Source organism: Protopterus annectens, chromosome 4.part1 (assembly GCF_019279795.1).
Source record: "Protopterus annectens isolate FY-2018-M chromosome 4.part1, PAN1.0, whole genome shotgun sequence".
NCBI lineage: Eukaryota > Metazoa > Chordata > Ceratodontiformes > Protopteridae > Protopterus > Protopterus annectens.
The window spans coordinates 73,451,757-73,477,660 of NC_056734.1; the positions used below are offsets into that span (position 1 = coordinate 73,451,757).

General features: G+C 40.3%; 1 protein-coding gene across 2 annotated transcripts in view; it reads left to right on the plus strand.

Moving 5' to 3' along the window:
• Window positions 1-25,904, plus strand: part of LOC122800750 (protein tilB homolog) — a 517,374-nt gene that overhangs the window by 248,834 nt on the left and 242,636 nt on the right. For both annotated transcript variants that reach the window (XM_044070000.1, XM_044069999.1), the window contains exon 3: window positions 16,499-16,592. In XM_044070000.1, the coding sequence (XP_043925935.1) occupies window positions 16,499-16,592 (94 nt within the window). The remainder of the gene's footprint in view (window positions 1-16,498; window positions 16,593-25,904) is intronic.

The window sequence follows — 25,904 nt, forward strand, 5'->3', positions numbered from 1 at the left end:
GTTTCAATAGATGTTTGTGATTTCTTCTTTACAAATGCATGTCTTCTGCATGAACAGTGTAGGATTTCAGACTCTCGTAATAACGTAATGTAGTTGCTTTAATGCAAGATTTCTGCCCAGAATTTTTCATCCAGAATCACTCTCTTGTTACCTTCCTAATGTCAAGATATATTTTTGGTACTTTTGTCATAATATTGCATTTTCATCTAGCATGACACCTTCAAAACTTCCCAAGGTTTTGACACCCCCAGCACCACCAGCAACAACAATTCCTGTGGTGGTTGGCATCTCCTTTCATTGCCATCTCTCATTTTCATTGATTGAGAGCTACACAACAAGGGTAATGTCTACTCTTTTCAAAAGGAATTTACTAAAACAGACAGACACAAAGCCTAATTTGTAAACTTTGTCATCAGGATGGGTGACTGTAATAAGGCCTTCTGTAACCAAATCTGAAAAGTGAAGGAATAAAAACAAGGCTGTACAAGAATGTGGTATACCACAACAACAATTATATCACTGTAATAGAGCCACAAATATAGCGGATACACTAGCATACAGAGTTGGAGCAAATTTTAAGCCACAGAAGAAAATTGTATCTTCTTTTCCATCATGCAACATAATTCCACCTGGAATAACACCAGGAGTGGTTACCTCTACATTCACTGAGATTAAAACATCAGTTTTACGGGACCAGATGGGATGTTAGCCTAATTTGTATTATCAAAACATAGCCAAAACATAGCCTAGAATACCCCCTTATACATATTCTTAATAGAACATTAAAATGGCTACATCCCTGATGTCTAGGAGCAGGCTGTTGTTATATCAGCATTCTAGGGAGGGCCTTCCACAGACCAATCAACCTCACAAGTATATTGTCTAAGTTGATGAAAGGAATCATCATGGATCTTATTCAGGAAGACACAGAAAACCTCCTCTTCTATGACATAACCCAGTACAATCTGATCAAAGGTAGAGTTTGCATGCTTAACTTCATGCATTTTTGCCAGAGTAACCACTGCCATGGATAAAAGTTCCTATGCAGCTTTCCTTGAGTGGGCTAAAGCATTCAACGCTATACCTCATTCTGAAATCCTACATAACATTAAGAATCTGACACTAAATGAAAGCATAATAATTTAGTCAATGGCTAGCTATATGATTGTAGGGGTCCCATTCAGAAGCTCAACTATTCAGAAAGTCGAACCTCATATGGTCGAGACTGTATTATTGACTTTCTGAAATGTCAAAGCTATTGAATGGAGATCACGGTACAGTGGGGATCAGGGAATTTATGATTTTTCCCACTGTTGTGCAGTTTTGGAGTTTGTATCTATAATATGCAGGGGGTGTGGGGGTGCAGGCCCCCCCCCTGCAAAAATGTAGATTTTTGTTGTTTTCTGAATTTCCAAAAAGCAGATTCTATGGTCTTGAGTATATGAAATTCAACTTTTTGAAAAGTCGAGCTTCTGAATGGAGATCTGGTTGTAGACAATAGGTAAGAATAGGGGACTTATTTCCCCACCACCCCTTATTACAAGCAAAGACTCCCAAGGTTCTGTCCTGGGGCTACTCTTTTTTTTTTTGGCATTTTTCAGATGTCAGCATTGACTCCAGTGTTGATTTGTCAGATATGTAGATACTGCAAATTCGTGAGCATTATCCTTAACCTTGCTGATACCACCTCTCTTCAAACAGCACTTAATATTGCACTCAAATGTTGCTATAGCAATAATCTTGCCTTCAGTGTGAAAACAAATGCACTATTCGGGCATTTGGCAGAAGAAAAAAAACACACCAGCTTTATATATTATTGATGGGCAATAAACTAAAAGTTGACAAAATCATAAAATATCTTGGAGATGATGTAGACTCTGCCCTTTCATTTGCTATGTATTTGTTTCCAGTTGCAAAGTGGTTTGACAGCCATTAGTGAGTAGTAATTGCTGCTGTAGCTACTGTACCCTGTAGGTTACTTACATGCCACCTGGAACAGATGGAGAAGATACAAAGATTATTGCCTTCTTAGAGGAGGTCTATGATTTAAATATAGAGCATTAAAGGACCCCTTATTATTTGAAACCCTTTGCTTAGGATATCCCCTACCCCATGACCTAAACATGCAATCTTGGTGAAAATTATTAGTAACCTTACTCTGAAATGTGATACTTCATATCCCAAAAAATGCATGGCCTATGGAATAGACTGTCTCTCTCAATTAAACTGAGCTCATCAAGACATCTTTAGAACAAATTGATTGACTACATAAGTACCTCCAATTTCCAATATATGAGCCAGGGCTTCAAGATTTTTAGTATCCAGTAGGCCTTCAGCTTGTTTATAAAACATGTGATTCTTTATTTCTATCTTAAGAAAAAGGCAAAAACATTCAATCATTTCTGATCTACATGGCAAACCCAACTGTGGCAATAGCATGATAGTACCTCAGGTGTATGGAGTTCATCTTTTCATGGATAATGATGGTAGACAATGATAGACTTTGCATCACAAAAGTTTCAGTCACTAAAATACTTTTGAAATCAAGCTATAAACCATTTATAACAGCTAATTCCAGTACTGCTAGAAGTTGCAAAGCAAATTTGATAATGGGCAAAGGTGAGAATTTTGTGGAACAGAAAGAGAGAAAGCTCTGACTATGACCTAGGCCACCTGACCTCAATTAAAAGCTTGAACACACAGAGCCAGGAAGGGGAGAATGGGAGTGAGTGGACTGATAACCATATTGCATTTTTCATGTGCTTCTTCTCACTGTACTTAACAGTCATTGATTCTCCCTCATCAGCCCATCTCATTCATTCCCCCATCCTGGTATTTCCTAGTGACTGTAACATTAAGATGGTTTGACATCACAGGCCATCATGGTAGTATTTGTACCCTCATAAGCATTCCTATGATGAGGGTATTTGATTTGGTGCATGCTACCATGTCATCGCAGAGGCATTCAATCCTTTCCCCTGTATGTGCATACTTCCGCACACTTGCCCATGAAGGCTAACCTCACCAGCTTGGGATTGCTATGCATATATCCTCTGGTCCTGCTGCCACTGGTAACATACTATCTTCCACATTCATGGAAACAAGTTAGGCTGACTGGCACTTCCATCTTCCTCCCCTTATTGTGGGTGAGCTGGGAAATACCTAGATTATATTACTTTTGCAGAGACCATCAGTTATTCATTTCAGGAGAATTTTAAAATGGACATTAAGTGATCTCTCTTCTGCTGAAAAAAATGTGGAATTAAACTGTACCATCCTTGTTTTGTTTGACATATTTAATGACATCAAACAGTCTGCATCAAAATACATACCTTGTAGCAGCAGTGGATGTGGGACAAGCTTTTTAAACCCTCTAAGGAAATGTAGAGTCTTTCTAATAACCACAAGACAGAGCAATTTCTGTGTTTATCCCTTCTCCCCTCAGGAAGTGTGTATCACCAGTCAGTTTGCATTTTTATAGGTAATCAAGGATGCTGGACTGATAGGGTACAAAAATATATACCTCCAGTAGCTGGTCATAAGAACTTTGAAATGAATGTCTATCCAATATGGTTTCTTAAGCAAACTCAGTTTTTTGACAGATGCTGGAGACACTACACAAACATTCAAAGATACAAATTGTACTTTAAAACATGAATCCCTAGGTTGTCAGGTCTAATATTTTTCTCTTATCCCTTTTCTTCACATTCTGAAAGTTTGCATAGTGTTCCTGTGTTTGTCACAAAATTGTGCAAAGCTTGCTTTCTTTTGTAGGTCAATTTTTTGATTGCTGTGACATGTAATTATTGATATGTAATGTCATCAGTCTAAGTTTGTTGCTATGCCTTTCTTTAATGATCCCTGAGTTGGCTGATCTACCTAGTGAGGAAAGGCAGTGGTGGTTCATTTTAAGAAATGTCTCACGCTGCAACCTCTCGGTTTCAAATACCCTACAAGTAAAGATTATTCTACAGGAAAGGCACCTCTGCCCAGCAATGTTATGAAAAGATGCAGTTTGTAACTATTACAGGTTCAGATGTAAAGGGGGAAATACCAGCAGAAACCTGTCCAAATGACTGCATGCTTTTCCTTCGCCTTAAGTTGACCAACAGACAGCATGCTGTTCCTTATCCATTATTTTGGGAAGAAGTTTCAGTTCAGTCTGTCCTTTTGTCCGGAAATAACCAAATACGTGTGGGTATTATAAATATTAACTCGAAGTTATAATTTAAAAAAAGGTTATACAATATAATTTCTTTAAAAAAGCCTCACACTGTCTCATTTACCCCATCACATCAGGTTTCACAGACCTTGCTATTGCTGGATAAGTTGTTGATAAATTAAGGCAGTTTAGCTGGTGCTTTTATTATGAGAGGTCATTTCTGTTTTAAGCTATTTCTGGTCTGCAGGAAGGGCAGCCATATTTGTGTAAATAAATTCAGAACAGTAACATTGAAAATAGTCCTGCCTTATAAAGAGGAGTGCTGAAAAGTCAAGAGTTTTACGACAGATGTTTCCCAGCATTACACAATTACAGGACCATACCTAAGTGATCTGGATATATCACTGTGCATTCTTCTAGTTCCCCATGCAAGACTGTGTATGACAAGGCCACTATGGACCTTTTCAATTATTTATACTCTCTTCTGATTCTCTAGAGCTTGCCAGTCCTTTTCTCCAATGTGTAAAGAAGGAATTTCTAGTGTTGATGGTCATTATCCTACTTAAAAGGATGCTTCATCTTCCTCCAAGAGTTACACCTCAACCAACAGTAGAGTCATTAGACTTTGACTGGGGAGCTTGCTTCAGCAATCTCCTAGTGCAAGACAACTGTCCTCAACACAGAAGGTTGCATCATAGTGGGATGATAGAAGAGAAAGCAATATTCAGAGGCTTAACATCTTTCTAGTGCAGTTCCCTCCTTGGTCACACAGATGACAACATAGAAGTGTGGCATATCACCATGCAATGAGAAGTCAGATCTTTCCAAATGTGGGAAGAGACACTTTTGATTTGGCACTGGGCCATTCAGTACAATTTCCAGCTTTTAGCAGTACATCTCCTCCGCTACAGAAAATAACAAATTCTTTCAGAAGGTAAATAATTCTAGTTCAGAAGTATAATACTAGATCCACAGACATTTCAAAGACATTGCACATATGTAGCGTATACCAGAAGTAGACCTGCTTGCCATATAACTCAACAGCCAAATCCAAACCTTATCTATCTCTTGCCTTACCATTCTGTTTGGATAGCATGACTTTTCATTCCCTTGAACTCAAATGTTATTTTCTTTCTTGCTTCCATTGCTTGTGACCCAAACATTGGTCATCAAAGTGGTACATGGCAGAGCTAATGTTATAGATTTAGCTTCTTCCTGGCAATGACAACTGTGGCAATGTTTTAATAGAACAAGCCACTGTTTTTTCTTGGCTAGTATCTCTTCACATATCCTTACTAATGCAGCAGCAAGACAGGTACATGTACCCCACCTTCAAGACAGATTCATAAATTCATCCATACATTTTCACTTAGGTGATTTTTCCTCAGTGCCACTGAATCTTTTAACAAGGTGGACAGAAGTATAGCAAACAAACAAGCAAAACAGCCCATCAGTTTCTTCATTCAACATTTAAACATAAAGGAAATCCTGGAGTTATGTTTTTATGTCATTGTTCATGTTGGTGTGATTGACCTGAGACGTACCTCCCTGGACTACATGAAAAGAGACATGGAAGAGCTCTCTGATCATGTAGCCCAGGCTCGTATGACTCTGACCCTGAGTAGCATCCTGCCCTCACCAAGAATGATACCTCAGTATAAAGAAAAAATGATCAGTTTCAACAATTGGCTAAGCTTCTGGTGTCATTCAAAGGGGATCCAGTATCTGTCAGCCTGGGATGACATGCTCGACAAGCTGCGTTGCTTCGCAAGAGACGGCTTGCACCTGTCACCCTTAAGCTTTCGAATACTGGCTAAGTCTCTTGCTGCCCCCGTAGTGCCTTTTTTAGGCAAGGCTCAAAAGTCAAACCCACCTCCATAAACAGCACAATTAACAAAAAACTGAGGGTTATGCTACTCAACGCCAGGAGTTTAAATCTCAAAATGCACACGCTCAAAGCACTTCTCAGTATGGAGAGTGTTTACATCTGTGCAGTAACTGAAACCTGGTTCAAGGCTCCAGAGAGCACCCCAGCACTACCGGGCTACAGCTCATGCCACACATTTCGGCCACAGAATACGGACCGAAACACAAAAGGAGGGGGTGTATCCATATTCATCAAGGATACCTACACGTCCAGGTTAGTGGCACAGCATGATACCTCTGAGATCATCCATGTGCAACTAACATCGGGCAAACCTGCAATGCAAATTGTGGCCTGCTACAGATCACCCTCCATGACCCAGGACCACCACTCCACCTTTCAGGAGACATTGGAAAACATGAAGGTCCTACCAAACACCCTGATATTGGGTGATATTCAATTTCCCTACCATTCACTGGGAAAACTACTAGAGTACAAATTCCCAGGTCCAGCACTTCCTTAAATTCATCAACTAAATGCCCTGGATCAGCTGGTAAACTCCCCTACCAGAGGTGAAAACATATTGGACCTGGTCATCACCAACATGGGCAACAGGTGTTCCACACTGGAGGTCAACCCGTCACTGGTTAGATCAGACCATAAACTAATCACTCTGGATGTCCACACCCCACCACCACCCCCAACTAAGGAAACCACAGTAAAAACATTTCTAAAGCAAACTTCACCTTACTTAAAACAGAGGTGGTAAGTTTAATGCTGCCCAAGATGCAGAAACCTTTACAAATGCACTCTATGAGCACCTACAAGGATGCATGGATCATGCCATCCCTAGCAAAACCAAGACTCACTCCGCTAAGCGAAGGAAACCAGTTTGGTGGACACCTGCAATAAACAGGCTATACAATAGAAGGAGGAAACTAGTTCAGAAAAAAGGCAAATCCCAAGAAGGAAAGACATCCCTGATCAGTATCAGTAAGAAACTGAGGTCCCTCATGAAATCATCCAAGGCTAACTTTTAAAGAAAAATAGCCAAGGATTCAAAATATAACCACAAAGCCTTCTTTAGCTAGGTTAAGAATCTAAGTGGCAACTCACAGATATGCACTGAACTAATGTAAAATAGCACAAAATATACTGAACCTACTGATATTGCCAGCATCCTGGCAGATAGATTCAGTGCAAACTTCACCCCCTTCTCACTTCCAAAAGGGCCCACAACAATACCGGAAAAGTGTAGTGTCCCAAAAATCACAGACGCACAGGTGAAAACAGCCCTTTCAAAAGCCAAAAACACAGCGTAAATGGGACCAGATGGTGTCCCAGGCTGCATCTTGCACGAACTACAGAATGAACTAACCCCCCACCTAAACACGCTGTTCAACCTTAGCCTCTCCACAGGCTACATGCCCATAGAATGGCACACAGAAATGGTTATTCTTCTCCACAAAGGAGGGGCCACAACTGACCATGGTAACTATCGCCCCATAAGCCTGACTAGCCTGGTCTGCAAGGCATCGTCATGGAACTCATTAATAAAGACATTGGGAACCTCCAAACACTTGACCTGACCCAGTTCGGCTTTGTTAAGGGCAGATCACGCCTACTAAACCTTGTTGACTTCTTCGAGACAGTCACCAAGGCCATAGAAGAGGGAAAGGTGGTTCACACAGCCTACCTTGACCTCGCCAAGGCTTTTGACACCATTCCCCACTCAGGTATTACAGAAAAACTCACCAGCCTGAACATAAACCCCTAAGTCATGAGATGGGTTACCAACTGGCTTACAGACATAACTCACATGGTAAGAACAGCGGGCTCCAGGTCCGACTCTAAACCAGTCACAAATGGTGTCCCACAAGGCTCGGTCCTGGGACCCCTACTGTTCAGCATATACTTCTCAGAAGTACAGGCAAACACAGGAGGACTATGGCTAACCAAGTTCGCAGATGACTGCAAACTGGGAGCCATAATTGACTCTCCGGCTGACCCGGACATTATCCAAAAGGGTCTTACTGAGACAGACACGTGGTGTCAAAGTCATGGCCTCAAGCTAAATGCCAAAAAATGCATAATCATCCCATTTGGGAAAAACAAAACACCCACAAATTACCACATAGGTAATAAGAGATTTGGGGACCCAGGTAGATAGTAATCTCTCCTTTGACAATCATATTGCCAAAGTAGTTAGGAAATCCTTGTATGTGGCCCATCTTATTACTAAAGGGTTCGCATCTAGAAATAGAGGTTATAGTGCCCCTCTGCTCGTCACTCATTAGACCCATCATAGAGTACAATGCCCCATTTGGGATGTACCTCACAAGACACTTCCAACAGCTGGAAAGACCACAAAAGTACCTCAATATGAGGATTACTGGTCTCAAACATTTGTCCTATGCAGCCCGACTGAAAAAACTCTGGCTGTACTCAGTGGCATATTGCTTACTCAGAGGTGATCTCTGCCTTACTTACAAAGCAATGTCCAACTCCGAATTGATGGACATGCTCCACATAAAGAAATCCAAGTCACTGCGAGCCACGCGCTCTAGTGAGCTAACCTTCACCACAACAATAAATAGAACATGCTGGAGGGATAGATTCCTGTCACAGAGACTCCCCATGCTTTGGAACAAAATTCCAAATTACATCAGGCAGAGCCCCTCACTAACACTCTTCAAGAGAAACCTTGACGAGTGGTTGGGTAACAGAAAATACAACCCTGGGATCATTTCATTGGCTCTGTTTGAAAGAGGATCAGTTAATTAATCAATGGGGCGGCGAAAGCCAACACACTCTGGCTAGGCTTATAAATGCCCTCAGGCAGATAGTATAGTACCTACCTATGAACCTATACATACTCTTGGATTTGAACATGTATCTTAGATATTATGTTGCATAAACTGGAATTGTTTACTTTGACTTACAGTGTCTTAAGCAGTGGAAATATATTTGTGTGTACATAAAGGGCTGAGTGCTTTATACCTGGTCTAACATGCAGGTGCAGTTATTGAACTTGAACTCAAACTGTTTGTAAGTTGCTTTTTATTTTATGAAATATTTGGCAGTGTGATTTCTGTCTTTGCAAACTGCAGTGTTGCAGGGCTGGATGTCTGAATGCCCACTGAAGAAAAACTAAACTGTAATTCAGTGGATTTTGACTGATGCCATGCCATGCCATTTTATTCATGGTAGTTATAACCATTGAAGGTGTGGGATGTAGCCCAACTTGAAATGTAGATAGTTTTGCCATCCCTATAAAATAATATGTTCATATGTATCTGAGGTGTGTGGTCAGTAATATGGATGCAGGCCATGAAACTGCAGTGTGTGTATGCAGTAAACAAGTGTGCAGTTATTCCTCCTCAGCCCCATCCTCCAGTCTGTGCGATTTGCTTTCTCTACATTTGTCCAAAAAACTTAGCCAATCTGCTAAATGGCACAGAACAACATAGCCCTAACTATGACTCAGATGACCCAAGTCCAACTAGTGGCTAAGGTGCCTGTTAGAGCTGGCCTGGCAGAAGTGGAATGATGAGACTTGATTGTTTCTTCTGGGAGAGACTGTGTGTGTGTGTGTGTGTGTGTGTGTGTGTGTGTGTGTGTGTGTGTGTGTGTGTGTGTGTGTGTGTGTGTGTATTGAGGGGGACAGTGTTGTTTTGTGAGCTCTGTTATTAAGGCTGGGCAGGACTAGTGTGATGCATTGTCACATAGGTGAGAACATCACACTCTCAGTGCCATTGCACAAAACCAGAAAATAATATTAGTCCTGCATGTCAGTGAGGGGTAGGGTTTAAAGAAGAAAAATCTTGTGCAGGCATTAATTTGATGTTTTTTCACATGGTCTGGTTCTACTCTCAATGCTTGGTTGCTCACAGCCCTATGAACCTGCATGTAGGGGAATTGACCACTGGCCCTCTGTGCATAACAAGTCGTAGCATGGATCACAACAGAAGAGGTTGTCATGGTTCAGGGAACTGAGAGGATGGGACAGTAAGGGAAAAATACCTTGCAGTTGGAAGAAAACTAATATTGTCTTTATTTATAAGGGAAATAAGTAACTAAAGACACTAAAAGAATTACAGACCTGTCAGTCTTCTGAGTAGAGTATTTAGGTATGATGAACCTCCTATTACGTTACTCTGATTCTTGAACAGAACCTTATTTAACCCCACAACCTCTGCTGAACTCTGTTTTGTACTGCTCCTCACTCCTGCTCAGCTCCAGCTGTATCCGTCAAATCTCTCTTTAATCTTTCTTCCACCTTTTCCACTCTTATCTCTTTTCCTCGTACCATCTGCCTTACTGGCAGTCTTGCCTATATTCTGAAAGTGTTTGTTAGTGCATAATCCTTGTTATTACTCTGCTACAATTGTAATCCCTTATGCTTTCACCAGGCTGCAAAACTGGACTGTATATTAATGTCTGTAAATGGATTATGTTTCATAATGTAGCATAAGCACTCTGTAAACTAATCTCTGCAAATGTACTGTATTCCAGTTTTTCAAGAATGCCCTGGAAATTACTACTTATAAATATACTGTGTTTTTCACCTGGTATTGATCCTTAGAAGATCAATGCTATGTTCCACTTAACAGATATATAAATAAATAAATAGTGAATACGTTGTATGACATTCTGTTTAGCAGCAGTATGTTGTACTGGGCCTATAGAAGGGGAGATATCAGAATTACCCATTGCAGGTTTTTGAGCAGTACACGCTAATGACTTGAATATGGGAGTGCACCTAGATGTTGCTGTGTTTAGATTTTTATGGGGCTTTCAGTAAGGTGGCCCATAATGTACTGATTAAGATGCCATTTTGTCTGAGTGTGAGTCCATTTACAATTAATTAAATCAAAGACTGAGTTGTACTTGTAAGTAGGGTAATATTATGGTAATGGAAAGGATAGGTCTGACGATACTTATTAGATGAATACTGTAACACTGTCTTTTTGGACCAGTGTTGCTCACTATTCACTTGAATGATGTGGTTTCCTGATAATATACATTGTATAAAAAATGCAGATGGTGTCAGGCTGGCTATATGTGTTTTGGGAATGAAAGATGACAGCAGAGCTCAAGAATTGTTTTCAATCAATTAAATGAAGCAAGTGTGTGGCACAGCGGTGCAGTGGCTTTGAGTCAATTAAATGAAATAAATGTGTGGCACAGTGGTGCAGTGGTTTTGAGTCAAATGAAATAAATGCATAGCACAGAGGCGCAGTGGTTTTGAGTCAATTAAATGAAGTAAGTGCGTGGCACAGCAGTCCAGTGGTTTTGAGTCAATTAAATGAAGTAAGTGCATGACACAGCAGTGCCGTGGTTTTGAGTCAGTTGAATGAGGTAAGTGCACGGGACAGTGGTACAGTTGTCTATGGTGCTGCCTTACAATGCTTGGTTCTCCCCTTTATTTCTCAGCCTCTGTGCCTTCTTTGTCAAGTTTGCACATCCTTCCTTCGTCTGCATGGATTTTTGCCAGGTGCTTTGTTTTCTTCCTTCATCTGAAAGACTTTGGTGAATTGGAATCCCTTTCTGTTGGCTTTAGGTATGAGTGATGTGTGGGTGAGTATATGTATGCACCCTGTGATGGCTTGGTGCTTCATTCAAGAGAAGTTTTCTGCCTTGCACCTGCACCCAGTGATTGCCAGGATAGGGGTTGGCTACCCTTCAATCCTGAAGCAGTTTGTATGGATTCAGGAAAAGAATGAATAAAAATGAGTTAAAGAACACAAGCCGGGACTAAATTTGTAGTAAGAAAAAAAAGCAAATACTTAGGCTTAGAAAGGTGAAGACAGTCTGTTCATATTTGTGGGAACATGGGAAAATAAACAGCACAGAGGAGTGCAATGTTCTGGGAACAACTAACAGAGAAGTTAAATTTTAAGTCACTTAAACTAGACAATAGAAATGGCAAGGCATACAATAACAGCTTTTCTTAGGTATGTAATTAGTGGTTATACTTTACCTTATTAGTGTTGATTTCACTGTAGTGTATTTGTTTGAATGTGAGTAAATTTTCACCTCATGTTTTTCAGAAGCCCTTCCATTATGATAACCTTATGATCCTCCTCTTATAAGGCCATTTCCAGAGTGTAGGGATATGGCATGATGCCTAGTTCCAAAGAGATAAATAGCAAGCTGGAAGCATTAATAGTGGTCCATTACTAGGAGAACAGCAGGCAAAATGAAGACTTCTTTGGGAGAGGTACTGATAGGGTTGGTGGGGGGTATTTACAGAGTAAGGAATTGTTAAAGGCTTATTTTAATTCTGACATATCTAGTGTTTGGGAATGAATTGAGGAAATGTCACAAGAATAAAATGTTCAATATAAATTTCTCTTCATATCTAATGAGTAGAAAAACTAAAAGTTAAGGAGTATCAATATTTATCAAAGACAAATATACCCCCAAATTGGTTAGACTAAACGAGTCCCTTGAATTACTCCAAGTGCAACTTACCATAGGCAAGACCCCTCTCCAAGTCATTGCCACTTATAGCACCCCCTCCATGAATCAGGATACCCACAAGCTTACCTGAACCTACCGGAGTCCCTCAATATTCCACCAAACACCCTGGTCTGAGGGGATTTCAACTGCCCATCCATAAACTGGGCAAACTATATCTGTACCAATGTACACGCCCAGAGATATTTGAACTTTGCAAACTCAAATGCTCTGGACCAGTTAGTTGACACCCCCACAAGGGGTTCAGTCATTCTGGACCTAGTGCTTACAAACATGGATGATCATTGCACCACCTGAAGTCTACAGTCTTCCCTGGTGAAATATGATCACAGGTCAGTCACATTACCAGTCATGTCTGACCCATCCCAAGCTGAAACAAGGCTAAAAAACTTCCCCAAAGCTAACTACAACTTTTTGCAAGACAGCATTAGTAGTTTCACAGCTCCTGTTTCTACTGATGGCAAGGATACCTATGCCAGGATTTATACCAAAGCCTTGTATAAAAATGTACAGGATTGCATTGACTCAGCTGTACCCGACAGGATCAAAATCAGTTCCTCAAGAAAGAACAAACCTGCTTGGTGGACATCCACCATAAACAGGCCATATAATAGGAGAAAGAAACTGCTGTCTAAAAGCAGTAAGCGATGCTTCACCAACTCTAACCACGTCCTCATTGGCTTAAGCATAAGCAAATAAGAACCTAGAAAAGAAAACTAAAGTCATTTAAGAATTTAAATTGACCACCCAAGCATTCTTTGGCTACATCCACAACCTCAAAGGAAAATCCCAGATTTGTGCAGAACATGTTGTAAATGACACAACATATACTGAACCTGGATATTGCAAACCTGCTGGTGGATAGGTTCAGTGAGAACTTCTCCCCCGGTCTCCGCTTCATGTACCACAAGACATCCCTCCTGCATGTTCTCCCCCTGTCCAGGGCTAAAAACACTGCCTCTATCGACCAGACAACATCCCTGGCTGGATTTCAGGGTACCCTCTTCAACTACAGCCTAAGCACTGGCTGTGTCCCTGCAGATTGGAAAACTGCTACTGCTATTCCCCTACACAAGGGTGGTTCATCCACTGACCCTGGAAATTATAGACTCATAAGTCTGACCAGCCTCAAATGCAAGGCCATTGAGAGAATCAACATGGACCATATCAACAAAGATATAGACAACCTCCAAACACTAGATCCATCCCAGTTTGGCTTCATCAAAGGAAGATCATGTCTATTGAACTTAGTGGACTTGTTTGAGACAGTCACTAAAGCCCTGGATGAGGGCAGAACTGTGCATACAGCCTATTTGGACTTAGCAAATGCCTTTGACAGTATTCCCCACTCAGGTATAATTGATAAATGTACCCAACTGAATGTAAACCAATACATTGTTAGGTGGGGCACAGACTGGCTCCTTGCTAGAATACACACAGTTAAAATAGGGGACTCTACATCCACCAACAGACCAGTAACCAGTGGAGTTCCACAGGGCTCAGCGCTGGGGCCCCTATTGTTTGGAATATATTTTTCAGAATTACAGGCCAAAACAAAGGGCTTGTGGCTGACAAAGTTTGCACATGACTGCAAGCTGGGCATGGTCATAGAATCCCCTAGAGACATTGTCACCTTTCAGGAGAGTCTTACTCAAACCAGTGATTGGTGCAGAAGTCATGTTCTCAAGTTAATTGCAAAAAGTGTATCATCATCCACATTGGCAAGGGAGACATCCCTGCAAAGTACCACATTAACAACAAAAGTTTAAGTACCCAATCCGTGGCGAGAGATCTGAGTGCACAGGTTGATGACATCCTTTTCTTTGACCACTTTTCCTCCATGATAAGCAGAGCCTTCTACATTGCCCATCTCATAAGTAAAGGCATTGTCTCCAGGAAAAAAGAGGTTATTACCCCTCCATGTACTCTTCCCTTATCAGACCAATAATAAAGTATAATGTCCCCTTTGGTATGTACCTCACCAGGCACCTACAGCACTTGGAGATACCTCAGAGGTACCTTACAAAGCAAATTCAAGACTTTCAACACATGCCATCTGTACACAGACTAAAATCCCTGTCTCTATACTCTGTGCTGTACAGACTACACAGGGGAGATCTCTGCCTTGCATATAGGGCAACTTCAGATCCTGCCCTGATGAAAATGCTGCACATTAGCAACTCCAATGACACTTGTTGCACTTGTTCTGGTGACCTTAACATGAGATGCAACATTAGCAGGACTTGCTGGAGAGGCAGGTTCATCTCCCAAAGTCTCCCCTTAAAGGAAAATGGAATACAACTTGGCTAGGCTTGAAAGGGCCCCAGGGCCATTAGGACAGTAACCTCCTATGATCCTGTTGTCTTATGAACTGACAGTAGAGAGTTGGGTATCAGTGGCATAAATAGCAAAGATCATTCATTCATCAAAGGGATGAGAGACAGTCATCTCTGGATGGGAATATCCCTTTGGTCCATTTGTTCTCTGTCCAGCCAGCCCTATCAGCCCATTTGCTTCTACTGGAAGCAAAAGAGACAGGAGGTAGGATGCAGGCTAGTGTTCTGATCCTATGGATTGCTGTAACTGTCATCCCCACAGATGGCTTGCAGGCTGTACAGTTGCTGCTACTCAGAGACTGGCATGCTCTGCTATCACACATACCTCTCTGGTGAGGTGATACTTCACTAATGCAGTATGGACCTGCTTGGTGCTTTTTATAGATAATTACCCACCCAGTTGTAGGTGTCACCAATGCAACAATCCAAACTGTCCCCCCCCCCGCGGATTGGGAAAACCAGCATATGATGATATTTCCCATTACCCCACACAGCCCGATGGTACAGTTGGTTCATGACTTCATCCATATACACCATGGGACTTGTTTTATGTGTGCATTCTTTATATGTATATTTGGAATAATCATGTTGACAGAAATTGATCGGAAATAACTGATTTTTCAGAGAAATTCTATAACCCTTTATGTCTGCTTTCAAAGGCTTGTTCTGCATAGATTTGCTTGTATCTCTCTCTGCTACAGTTATTACTCAGTACTGCCGTACATGCATAATTCGACTTAACACTGCATGTGATCATGTGGCCATGTTGTTGTACTCATCAGGTAAGGGCCTTACCCCTGTTAGAATATAGCCTTGTGATTGTTCTGTGAACTCGCAGTGAAGTTTGAGCAAGCAGTGCCCAAGAGGTGATCAGAAAATGAAAAGGAGGCCATCAACCCAAAGTGAACTAAATAGACAGTCTGTCTTCCCTCCAATTTTCCTATACTTTTGTTTCTCCTTTAGCTGTACCACAGCCAGCCACAATACTGGTCACTTTTCCCTTAAGTCACTTACTGTACAGAGAGGGTCATGAAAGCCTCCCTCTCTTAGAAGGGATCACTTTGAACAAACTTCCAGCAGCCTGTGTTGGTTCCTAAAACTGGGTAGTTGTCATCACAAAGAAAACATCAGCTTTTGTACTACTGGTTGTTGTTATATTATTTAGTTCTACCCAGCATGTTTTACAGTTTAAACAGAGAATGACAATATCTGTCTATGTAGAGCCTTCTGGCCTTTTCCTTCACAATGCCATTCTAGTTTCATTAGACTCTGCAATTTAAAATTAGAACGTTTTGTAGACTTGTAAACCGAAGACAACAGAGATGGGTGATTGTCTACCAAGTATGCTATTGTATGTTGTTTTACTCAAAACAATTATATTATTTCTGCAACAGCAACATACTTAACAAGTGGCATTGTTTGAAAACTTGAGCTAATGCCTTTACTTATGAGAAATTCTCCTTTGGAAATTCCCACCCAGCTAGAATCTCTCTATATCAGTGAGGGTACAGCCTTGCAGTATGACACTTGAAATATTGCAGGCTGAACTTTCAGGATGTATACAGGTCTCTAAAACATTCCCTCACTGCAGTAAGAACTAATAATATTTAAAAGGATTAACTGAAATAATAGCTTCATCTTTTGTTTTTGTAGTTACCATCTGATAGATTTAAGTATATCACCTGGCATCAGTTAGAAGGGCATGACATCCATGGAACACAGATACATTGTCCTCGTGTAAGAAAAGGTAAATATTTATATATTTATTTATATCTTTTGTATGCAAAGTCAATGTAACCTTGTGCATTTGTGTATTGTGTAAAGCCAGTATTTTGTCATATGTAGTAGAGTATTATGACATTCTGTTGCTCTTGCTGCAAGTCACTCATTATTGTACATGTTCTTTTCAGCTGTATGTGTAGCTGTGCAATAACATAAGTTGCCATTTTTACATTACATGTAGTGTACTCATATATAGTTGTGTTAGTGGATTAAAATCTTCATTATTTGTAGATTTGACATCATATTACACCATTAAACTCTGGAGAGCATATTATAATCTAGTCCTATTAAATAGTGGATATGGTTACTGACAAAATTTCATAACTGTTTAATCAAACATTTTAAGAGGATGTTCAATAATGCTGAAACAGCTGTTTTGATACATATGTGCAAAGTAAAACCACAGAAGTTAAATCATTAAAATTCTCAAATGAAAGACCTTACAATTATATTTAAACTGCAACATCAGTAGTGCCTTCCAGGGTGTATTCTGTACTGTGATAATTTTATGCCTCAGTTGAAAACCACAGACTGTTTTGAATCTTCTACTGCAACCTAGGTCTGACCTTATTCCAGTAAAGCTCATAGCTTGCCTTATATTATTATTGTAATGTAAAACAGCTGATATGACTTTGTTTCAGAGTGATCATAACAAGAACTCATTTGCTGTATGCAGTATATACTGTTTAGCATGTGGTACAGAAGCAAGTCATTAGTTTTTATATACTTTGCCATGTATGTTTTGAAGCTTATAATTTGGTGTTACTGAAATGCAATACTTTTTATGTATTTGTCTTGTCAGCTGTCAATACCAGCAGTACACATCAAAATTCTCAACGTAGCACATTAACAATAGTCAAATTTTCAGAATTATGATTACCATTAAAGAGATAAGTAGAGGATGATTCCAAATTTTACAAGCTAGACACAGATATTGTTGTCAGAAAGTATCATGATCTGGTTGAGGGATCAGACTTAGTGACATGTCTATAAAACAAAACTATTTTCATGTTTTGGACTTAAATCCTTATCGTGATCACTTCAGTATCATCAGTGGTTGTGGATTTTTCAGTTGCTGGTTTTCATTCTGTTTACCATCATATCTGGGGACTTCAGTTAATGTTGTTAACATTGCTTAGGGCTTAACATTATATATGGTTAACATTGCTTTAGGGCTTAACATTATATCTGATAACATACTTTTAGGAATAAATTGCCAAAGCCCAGTTATTCCTATTTACCTGAACAACAGGTGTTTGGCATTAATAATATTTGGGTAAAACCAACTTTATTTGAGCCTGAGTTTGATTCTCTTGGCTACCATTTATGTAGGCATGACTATATACCTTTTAAGTGTGGTGGTGTAGCGTATACATCTTGGCAGTCATCACTCACTCTATCTGATCCTCGGCAGGGGAGATTTATTTATCTCCTTTTTTTTTTTTTTGGTGGTACAGTAAAATGTAGTTAACAGCTATATTAACCCATAATTCCTAGCAGGAACATTTACCCGTTGTTCTAAGACTGACTACATCCATATTATCAGTAAACATATTTTGATGATTTTAATATTCATCATTCTTAAAGTTCAAGTTTCATCTGCTGTGAAAAGGAATCCTATAGGAATTGGAAGAACTGCAACTGAAATACTCAAAGATGTGCAACTAAATATGTAGATACTGACAATATATTTTTCTGGTTTCAGGGTACTGCAACCTCTGAGTTAATTTGTGCAAGTAGTGGAGATGTTGTGGACACAACTCTGCAAACTGCAGTATATGCAAGTTTTTAAGAGGTGCTGTAAATGTTCTTCATATTGATCACTGTTGCAGTAGTCAAAGCTATATGGGTTCCTTATAAGGTATAACAACCATCCAGCTTCCAAAGAGTCAGAGCACTTTTCCTCATGAAAAAACATTAGTCAGCTTGAGCTGAGCTGACTAAAAAGACCGGTTTGGGCAACAAGCCCTTTTGAGCTTTGCTGTCACTGAAGAGTATGCTATGCTGAGGCTTTTTGAGGATTGATGGTCAGCTTGTGCTGTTCCTTTGTTCGACAGATAAGTTCCCTTTGGGGGGAAAAAACTTCCTGTTTAAAAAAAATGTTTATTGATAGCACTTTCCTGTTCAGGAAAGTTATTTTACAGCTAGGAGTTTGTGTTTTAATGGACTATCATGAGGCTGTATTGTACTTTTAAACAGGAGAGCTCTTTTTTCCCCTGGCAGTTTAAAGATTCTGAATCTGAACCACATGATGAAGGATCATATACAGGATTTTCTCCTCAGATTTCAGATTCAGACTTAGTTTCTTACTCTCCTTGTGGCGGCTTATTTTTCTCTGAGACTATTTCTAGAATGTCCCAGTGTTTTCAGTGGGAGAACATGAAAGTTTCTCAGTCTATCTGAAAGTACTGTGAACTGTTACAGAATTTCCAGAACCTTTGCCTATTCCTCCAGTTCTGTCAGCTTTGGAGGATGTATATGTTAACTGCCTGCAATTTTCGTGATAGTCAGCCATCTGCCCTAAAAATGCAGATAGGGTGTATAAAGTTACTTCATATTTTTATACTTTCTTCCCAAACAGGACTCAGCAGCCATAGCTTTAGTTAATCCTACTGCTGGTAAACATTTAATTAATTCCAACCCTATTCTCTCTGTTAACAATGGGAAGATTATTGATAAGTATGGAAAAAAGAGTATGCATCTGCAACTTTGATTTTCAGAAGTTTGAATTGTCAAGCTCATTATGTTAAGTTTTTTTCTTTCTAACTGTGAAAATGATGAATGTTTTGTCTGCAGTTTCTTTTTGTGAAGAAAAGTCTGCTTTAAATAATTCAATTTTTTCTACACAAGTCACTTTTCGTTGTTTACAGTGTGTTCATGATTCAGCTGATACTTTATCAAGGGCTTTGGCTACTGGTACTGTGTTGAGAAGGTTTGCCTGGCTGCATTTTCAGAACTTTCCAGATGATGTTAAAAATGAGATTTTTTAAAGGTTTTTGACCTCTCCGTTTCAGAGGTGATCAGAATGTTTGATGATAGGAGTAATTTTCTAAAGCATTCTCTAACCATCTCATCCAGTTTTGGTAAAAAAAAAAATCAGATAGCCTTTTTTTGCCGTCGGCCAGTCCTCCTAGACTTGTGATTGCCAAGAAGGTAAGGTGCCTTTGCAGCCCTCTATGATGACTGAGGTGGTGGCACAGGCCTCTATTGAGACCTGTTCAGAATCCAATATACCTCCTGGTCCCTCTAATTCTGTACAGTCTGAAGGACTTAGCTCGTTGGTTGGGTTCGGAACTGCTTCACAGACACTGGCTTCCGACCACCTCTCAAAAAACAATGATGGCTCTTTGCATCATCAGGAGATCATCTCAGCCTTCCTTCTACATGAATAGGTTGTTCGTTCAGGTCCTAGTGTGGAGGTTGGCCCTAGACAAAAACCTAAGGCCATTCACAAAAAAGCTACTTCCACCTTTCCTCAGCTTAGACCTACCTGCTCCCACTTCTAGGTCTACCAACAAGACCTAATGATGTTGACTAAGGACCTGATTTTCTTGGTCAGTTCCAGACACCTCCTTCCCCCGAGGCATCCTTTGATATAAGAAAGAGGGATAACCCACCACAGGAATTTTGTGATTCCTTTGACTCAGAGGATGATTTAGACAAGGATGAATCCACCCTTGAGAAGGGTGCATCCTTTGCTTCCTATGGGGATTCTGACTCTGAGGAGAACCTTGCCTTAACCTCCCCCCAAGGATATTTCTTTTGGGGAGACATTGCATGCCCTTACAGGTCCGAAAATTCAAAAGGCTAACTCTACAAAACCTACCACCCATGATTACCCCCAATGCTTTCATGGTAAACTTAGATCTAAGAGATGCATACCTCCAAATTCATACAGAGGAACCACACAGAAAGTTCTTACACTTCAGAGCAGGTGTGAGGCACTGTCAGTTCTGTGCTCTGCCCTTTGGCTTATCTACCGCTCCTAGGGTCTTCACAAAATGCCTAGCCCCAATAATGACCTTCTGCAGGACCAAGGGAATTCAGATTTACCGTTACTTAGATGATTGCCTCATACAGGCAACAAGACTAGATAAACTCAAAGCAGACCTGCTTTATACCCAACATTTACTAATCTCAGTGGGGTTCACCATCAGTACACAAAAATCTCAAACAAATATTACCAGCAGTATTGTGTTTCTAGTAGCCTTACTGGACTCATCTCTTCAGAACATAGCTCTCAACCTCTTAGCACAAAAAATCTGGACAACAACAAAAATAATTGGAGGACACAACCCCAAAAATATGGACACATTTTAAATGTTGATGTTATAAAGTTAGAAAATTGATAGTATAAAAAGTGTTTGTGTTACCATGCATTTCCTGAAGGATATGCACTCTGAAAATCAAAAGCTGATCATTATTTAGTGAATTCAGTCTTCACTGATTTGTCAAAAAACCCAGAAAACTCCACGTTTTATGAGGAACAGCCAAAAAAATGAGAGACAAAAATCTGGACATTCTATGAAAATCTGGACAGTTGAGAGGTATGCTTCAGAAGTCTTTCCTTCTTTCAGTCAAGACTACCTTTCTAAACTTTATACTTCAAATAACCTTGGACAGGAATTATCTTACAGTTAGAGAGTATCTCTGGGCCCTGGGATACATGGCCTCTTGCATTCTCCCCTTTGCCAGACTGCATATGAGAAAGCTGCAGTGGTATCTGAAAAATATGTGGTATCATCATTCACAGTCTCACCTTCAGAATAAAATTGCTTCCTTGCCTCAGGAAAGAGATTGCCTGGTGGGCCCAAGCATGCTCCCTCAATCCAGTCCTTCTCTTCAGTTTTATCCATCAGGACCAAACTCTGACAGCAGATGCATCAGGAATACCCTGGGGACCCCACTTCAACAACCTCCAGACTAAAGGAAATGGGATTCAAAGTTCAAAAACAAACACATCAACCTAAATGTACTAATGGCAGTTCAAAAAAGTCTGATTGCCTTCCAAAAGAAATGAAAAACCCGGAGTGCTCCTGGTTGAAGACAGAGAGTACTACAGTTATGTACAACCAGGGGGGGGGCCCACTACAACCCTGTTTGTCACCTAGCCATGGACCTTTAGGAAACAGCAAACTCCCTGAGACTGCACCTCATGGCACAGTACATACCTAAAGAAACCAGTCAACTAATGGATCACCTCAGCAGGAGCCTGTCAGAGCCCCACGAGTGGCAACTGCTTCAGGAAGTATTTCTCAGCATAGGTGAAAAATAGGGAGTGCCACAAATAAACCTTTATACCCCCAGAGAAAATGCTCATTTGAAACTATTTTGCTCCAGGAACAAAATGAAGTCAGTCTGGAAGACAGATGCCTTTTCCTTTCCTTGGACAGGATTATCCCTTTATGCCTTCCCTATAATACCACTGCTGCCCAGGGTATTGCTGAAAATAAGGGAATAAGGGACAAGGGTAATTTTGATAGCAACAGATTGGCCAAGACAGCACTGGTACCCTCTGTTACTCATTCTAACCAACAGGGAGCCATGACAGTTTCCCAGACAGTGGACCTGCTAACACAGAACAGGCGCACAATAATACACCCCAACCCCCACACACTCAAATTGACAGCTTGGATGATATCTTGATCCTATGGAAGGGGTCTTTCCTCAGCAAGCAGGTCTTGGACATTCTAAAGGAGACCGGAAGACCTAGCACTAGGAAGTCTTACTCTGCCAAATGGAAAAGATCTATTCTTTGGTACAGACGGAAGGGACAAAACCCTCCTTAGGCTCAGATCCTTTCAACCTGTCATACTTATCCAGCCTTTTTGAAAAAGGTCTCTCCTACTCCTCTATAAAAATCCATGCTTCAGCTATTTCTGTCTACCTGCCTTTCCAGCCTTATCTCTTTTCACATCCCTTCATGAAACTGTTTCTGAGAGGGGTTATCCACATTAGACCTCCCAGGAAACCTCCTGTTCCTCCCTGGAACCTCAGTTTCATTCTGGAGAAGCTCATCATTCCACTCTTTGAGCCAGTGGCTTCCACTGACTTAAAATTCCTGACCTGGAAGACAGACTTCTTACTAGCCATTACCTCAGCCAGAAGGATGTCAGAGCTTCAAGCCCTTGTGTGTGTGTGTGGAACCCTTCATCATTTTCCACCCAGAGTGTCGCTCAGGACCAACCCTTCCTTTATGCCCAAGGGGATGACAAAGAACTCTTTAAACCAGACCATGCACTTAACTACATTATTTCCTAACCTTCAAAACAAGGGAGAAAGGATCCTCTGTTCTTTGAATGTGCACAGGCAACTGCGTTACTGCATAGACAGAACCACAAATGTCAGGAAAGCAGACCAACGTTTTGTGGCTTTTGCCACTAGCTCTGAGGGGAGACCACTTTCAAAATAAAAAAATGGATTTCACACTCTATTTTGTTTTTGCTACAGCCATCATGGTAAGAAGCTTCCTGTTGCTGTGAGGACACATTTCACTAGAGATACTGCTACTTCTACTGCCTTTCTTAAAGGGGTGGCCACAAAGAACATTTTGAAGAATATACTTGGTCCTCAGTGCATACTTTCACCAAAAATTACCATATTCCTATTTTTTCCAAGTCTAGAGCAGGATTTACCACCACCACCATTTTGTAGGGCATCTGTGCTTCTCCTTAATCTTTCCATCCACCCTCCTTTTTAGCTTTGGGAATCATCCCATAAGTCAGGACTGCAACAGTGAAATGCAAAGAACATAGTGCAGTTGTGTACACTTACCCTAAATGTACATGTTCGAGTGTATTCACTGTTGCAGTATTCTTTCCATTCTTTCTGCCCCTCTGGCCTATGGGATAGGTTAGGACATTCAGGAGAATCCTACTAGGACAGCTGAACTTTATTTGGTGTGAATCAGAGTCTCTTTAATTGATGGCAGGTGTGTACCCAAGAAGACTGAATGTTGTAATTAAATCAAGGTGCTTCAAAAAGTATTAGTTTAAGGGTGTGCACACGTGTGCAACCAGCTTATTGTACGTTTTTTATTTTTTATATTTTTTCCCCTAACAGATTTGTTTTTCAATTGAATTGTACAGGTTATAGGTCACATTAAAAGTAGGAAAGTTTTGAAATTATTTATTGTGGTCTAATTTTTTATATCACAAAAACCTGGCATTTTAACAGGGGTGTGTAAGCTTTTAATATCCATTGTATACACAGTATTTTCACACGCAGCTTTCTGCGCCAAGCAAAATTTCCCTTAAGAGCCCACAGGGAACAGTCAGTCCTGGGCCTGGGTTTCTGTCTCTCTCCAGGCCCCCAAATAAGACTCCCCACTGACACAGCTGTAGAGTTGTCTTCAGCTGAGCGTTCCAAGCCAAGTTCTCTACCACCTTCTCTGTGAAACTAGTGCCCTGTGTTCCTGCATTAAGTAGTTGGCACACACACTATTTGAGATTTGATTTTCACACAGACACACACACACACACACACACACACACACACACACCCCTGGGAAAGACTGGCAACAGATTTACCGTCTGTGCCCCCTCTGCCCAGACTATAAGGTAGATACTGCAAGCAAAACACTTCAAAGCCAGCTACTCTAAGGCTCTTACAAGGGTACCCAATTATATTGAGTAAAATTAATACTAATATAAATACATTATAATTAGTTCACCTCTAAGGACAATATTCCTGGTACTGGTTTTCAAAGACATTTAGTCTCTGGTTGCAGTCAGAACTGTAAGATACAATCTTTATGGCCTAAACCAGGTAATTTAATTTCCAACTACTTTTCAAAACGCAAGCAGCTTTATAAATAAATTTTCAACACAAGCACCTGTACAAATCAGTTTGATATACAAATGACATATGATTCTTTACAAAACTCCAGCATGCTATGCTGGCATATGTTACACATCCACTGTCCTACTTTCTTTGGCATAGCTAGCACTATCTCACATCATCACAGATTTTTTTTGCCAGATCCATTTTAAAATAACCCGTTCGACATAAATGCTTTGGTATCTTCCCTGTTTTCAGCAGAACTGCAGTAATGTAGCAGTGATATAATGAAGAGCATAGTATAGTTGTGTGAGGACTTACCATATCAGCAGATGTTTAAATAGATCACTGTTGCAGTGTATGCATCCTCCTTCCTTCCTTCCAATATTTTTTGCCTTTTGCCTGTATTTATGTCAAGGTGCAGTCTGTTCTGTCTTTATCCTTCTTTATCTGGATCCCTTGCACTAGAATATTAGTCTCAGGCATTTATTTTCCTGGGGCAAGAAAACTGTGAAGAATTTTGTGCTTGTGTGTATGCACATAGTCTTAGGTCAAATGTAAGTCATGAGAGGAAGGAACCCAAGCTTTTGTAAACTGGCCAGACATATGGTATCCTTGGCAGAATACTCCCCAGTTGTCAGCAGTACTCTTAACACTGATCTATTTGAACATCTGCTGTTATGGTCAGTTCTTACACAACTGTACTTACTTGACTATCTTCCTCAGATAAAGGACATTTTGTCTGACTCCTCCCTGAGACCTGACACTTAGATGTCTAACCCAAGGAAGCTAGGAAAATTATATGGAATTTCATATGACGGACTTGTGCTTTGTAGGGCATACAGTGCTGATCTATGGATAGAGGATTTAATTGTGAACCTGTTCAAGAATGGTCCATTTTCCACTACTTTGCAAACAGACAGAATCTGGACTATTAGACAGGTATGTTGAAATGGTTTGCACCTATACCTTGGAGTCAGGGCTTTAAATTTTCTGGCACTTGATCCAATGCAGGAAATTGTAGATAAGCTTCCTGGTAGTAACTTCAGTGATGTGTTGCTTAGACTAAACAATATGAGATAGAGAAGGCGAAGCAGTTTCATAATATGAAGTACGAGATAGGAGGGTAAAAACCAGAAAAGAATGGCAAGAACTGAAAGAATGTTGAGGGGGAAATACAAGTGCTACTTCAAACCTGATGAAAGGATGACATATTAGAAACTGGAGTAAAAAGTGTTGTCAAGAATTTTGGTACTTCCTTATTATAGCGGTTCCGGTGATTACAATCATAAGAGACCTAGGATTTATTGTGGTTCTGTAACCACTGAATACATTATCAACATGGCGATTACATTGTGTACCTGTTTTCAAAACCAAACTGAAACCATACTTTTTAGTTACTAAGATTTTGGCATAGTGAATTTGTTCCTAAATTTACCAAAGTTCATAATAGTTAGTCCACCAAAAGCCAAGCAAGTCTTTGTCATCACTAATAAAA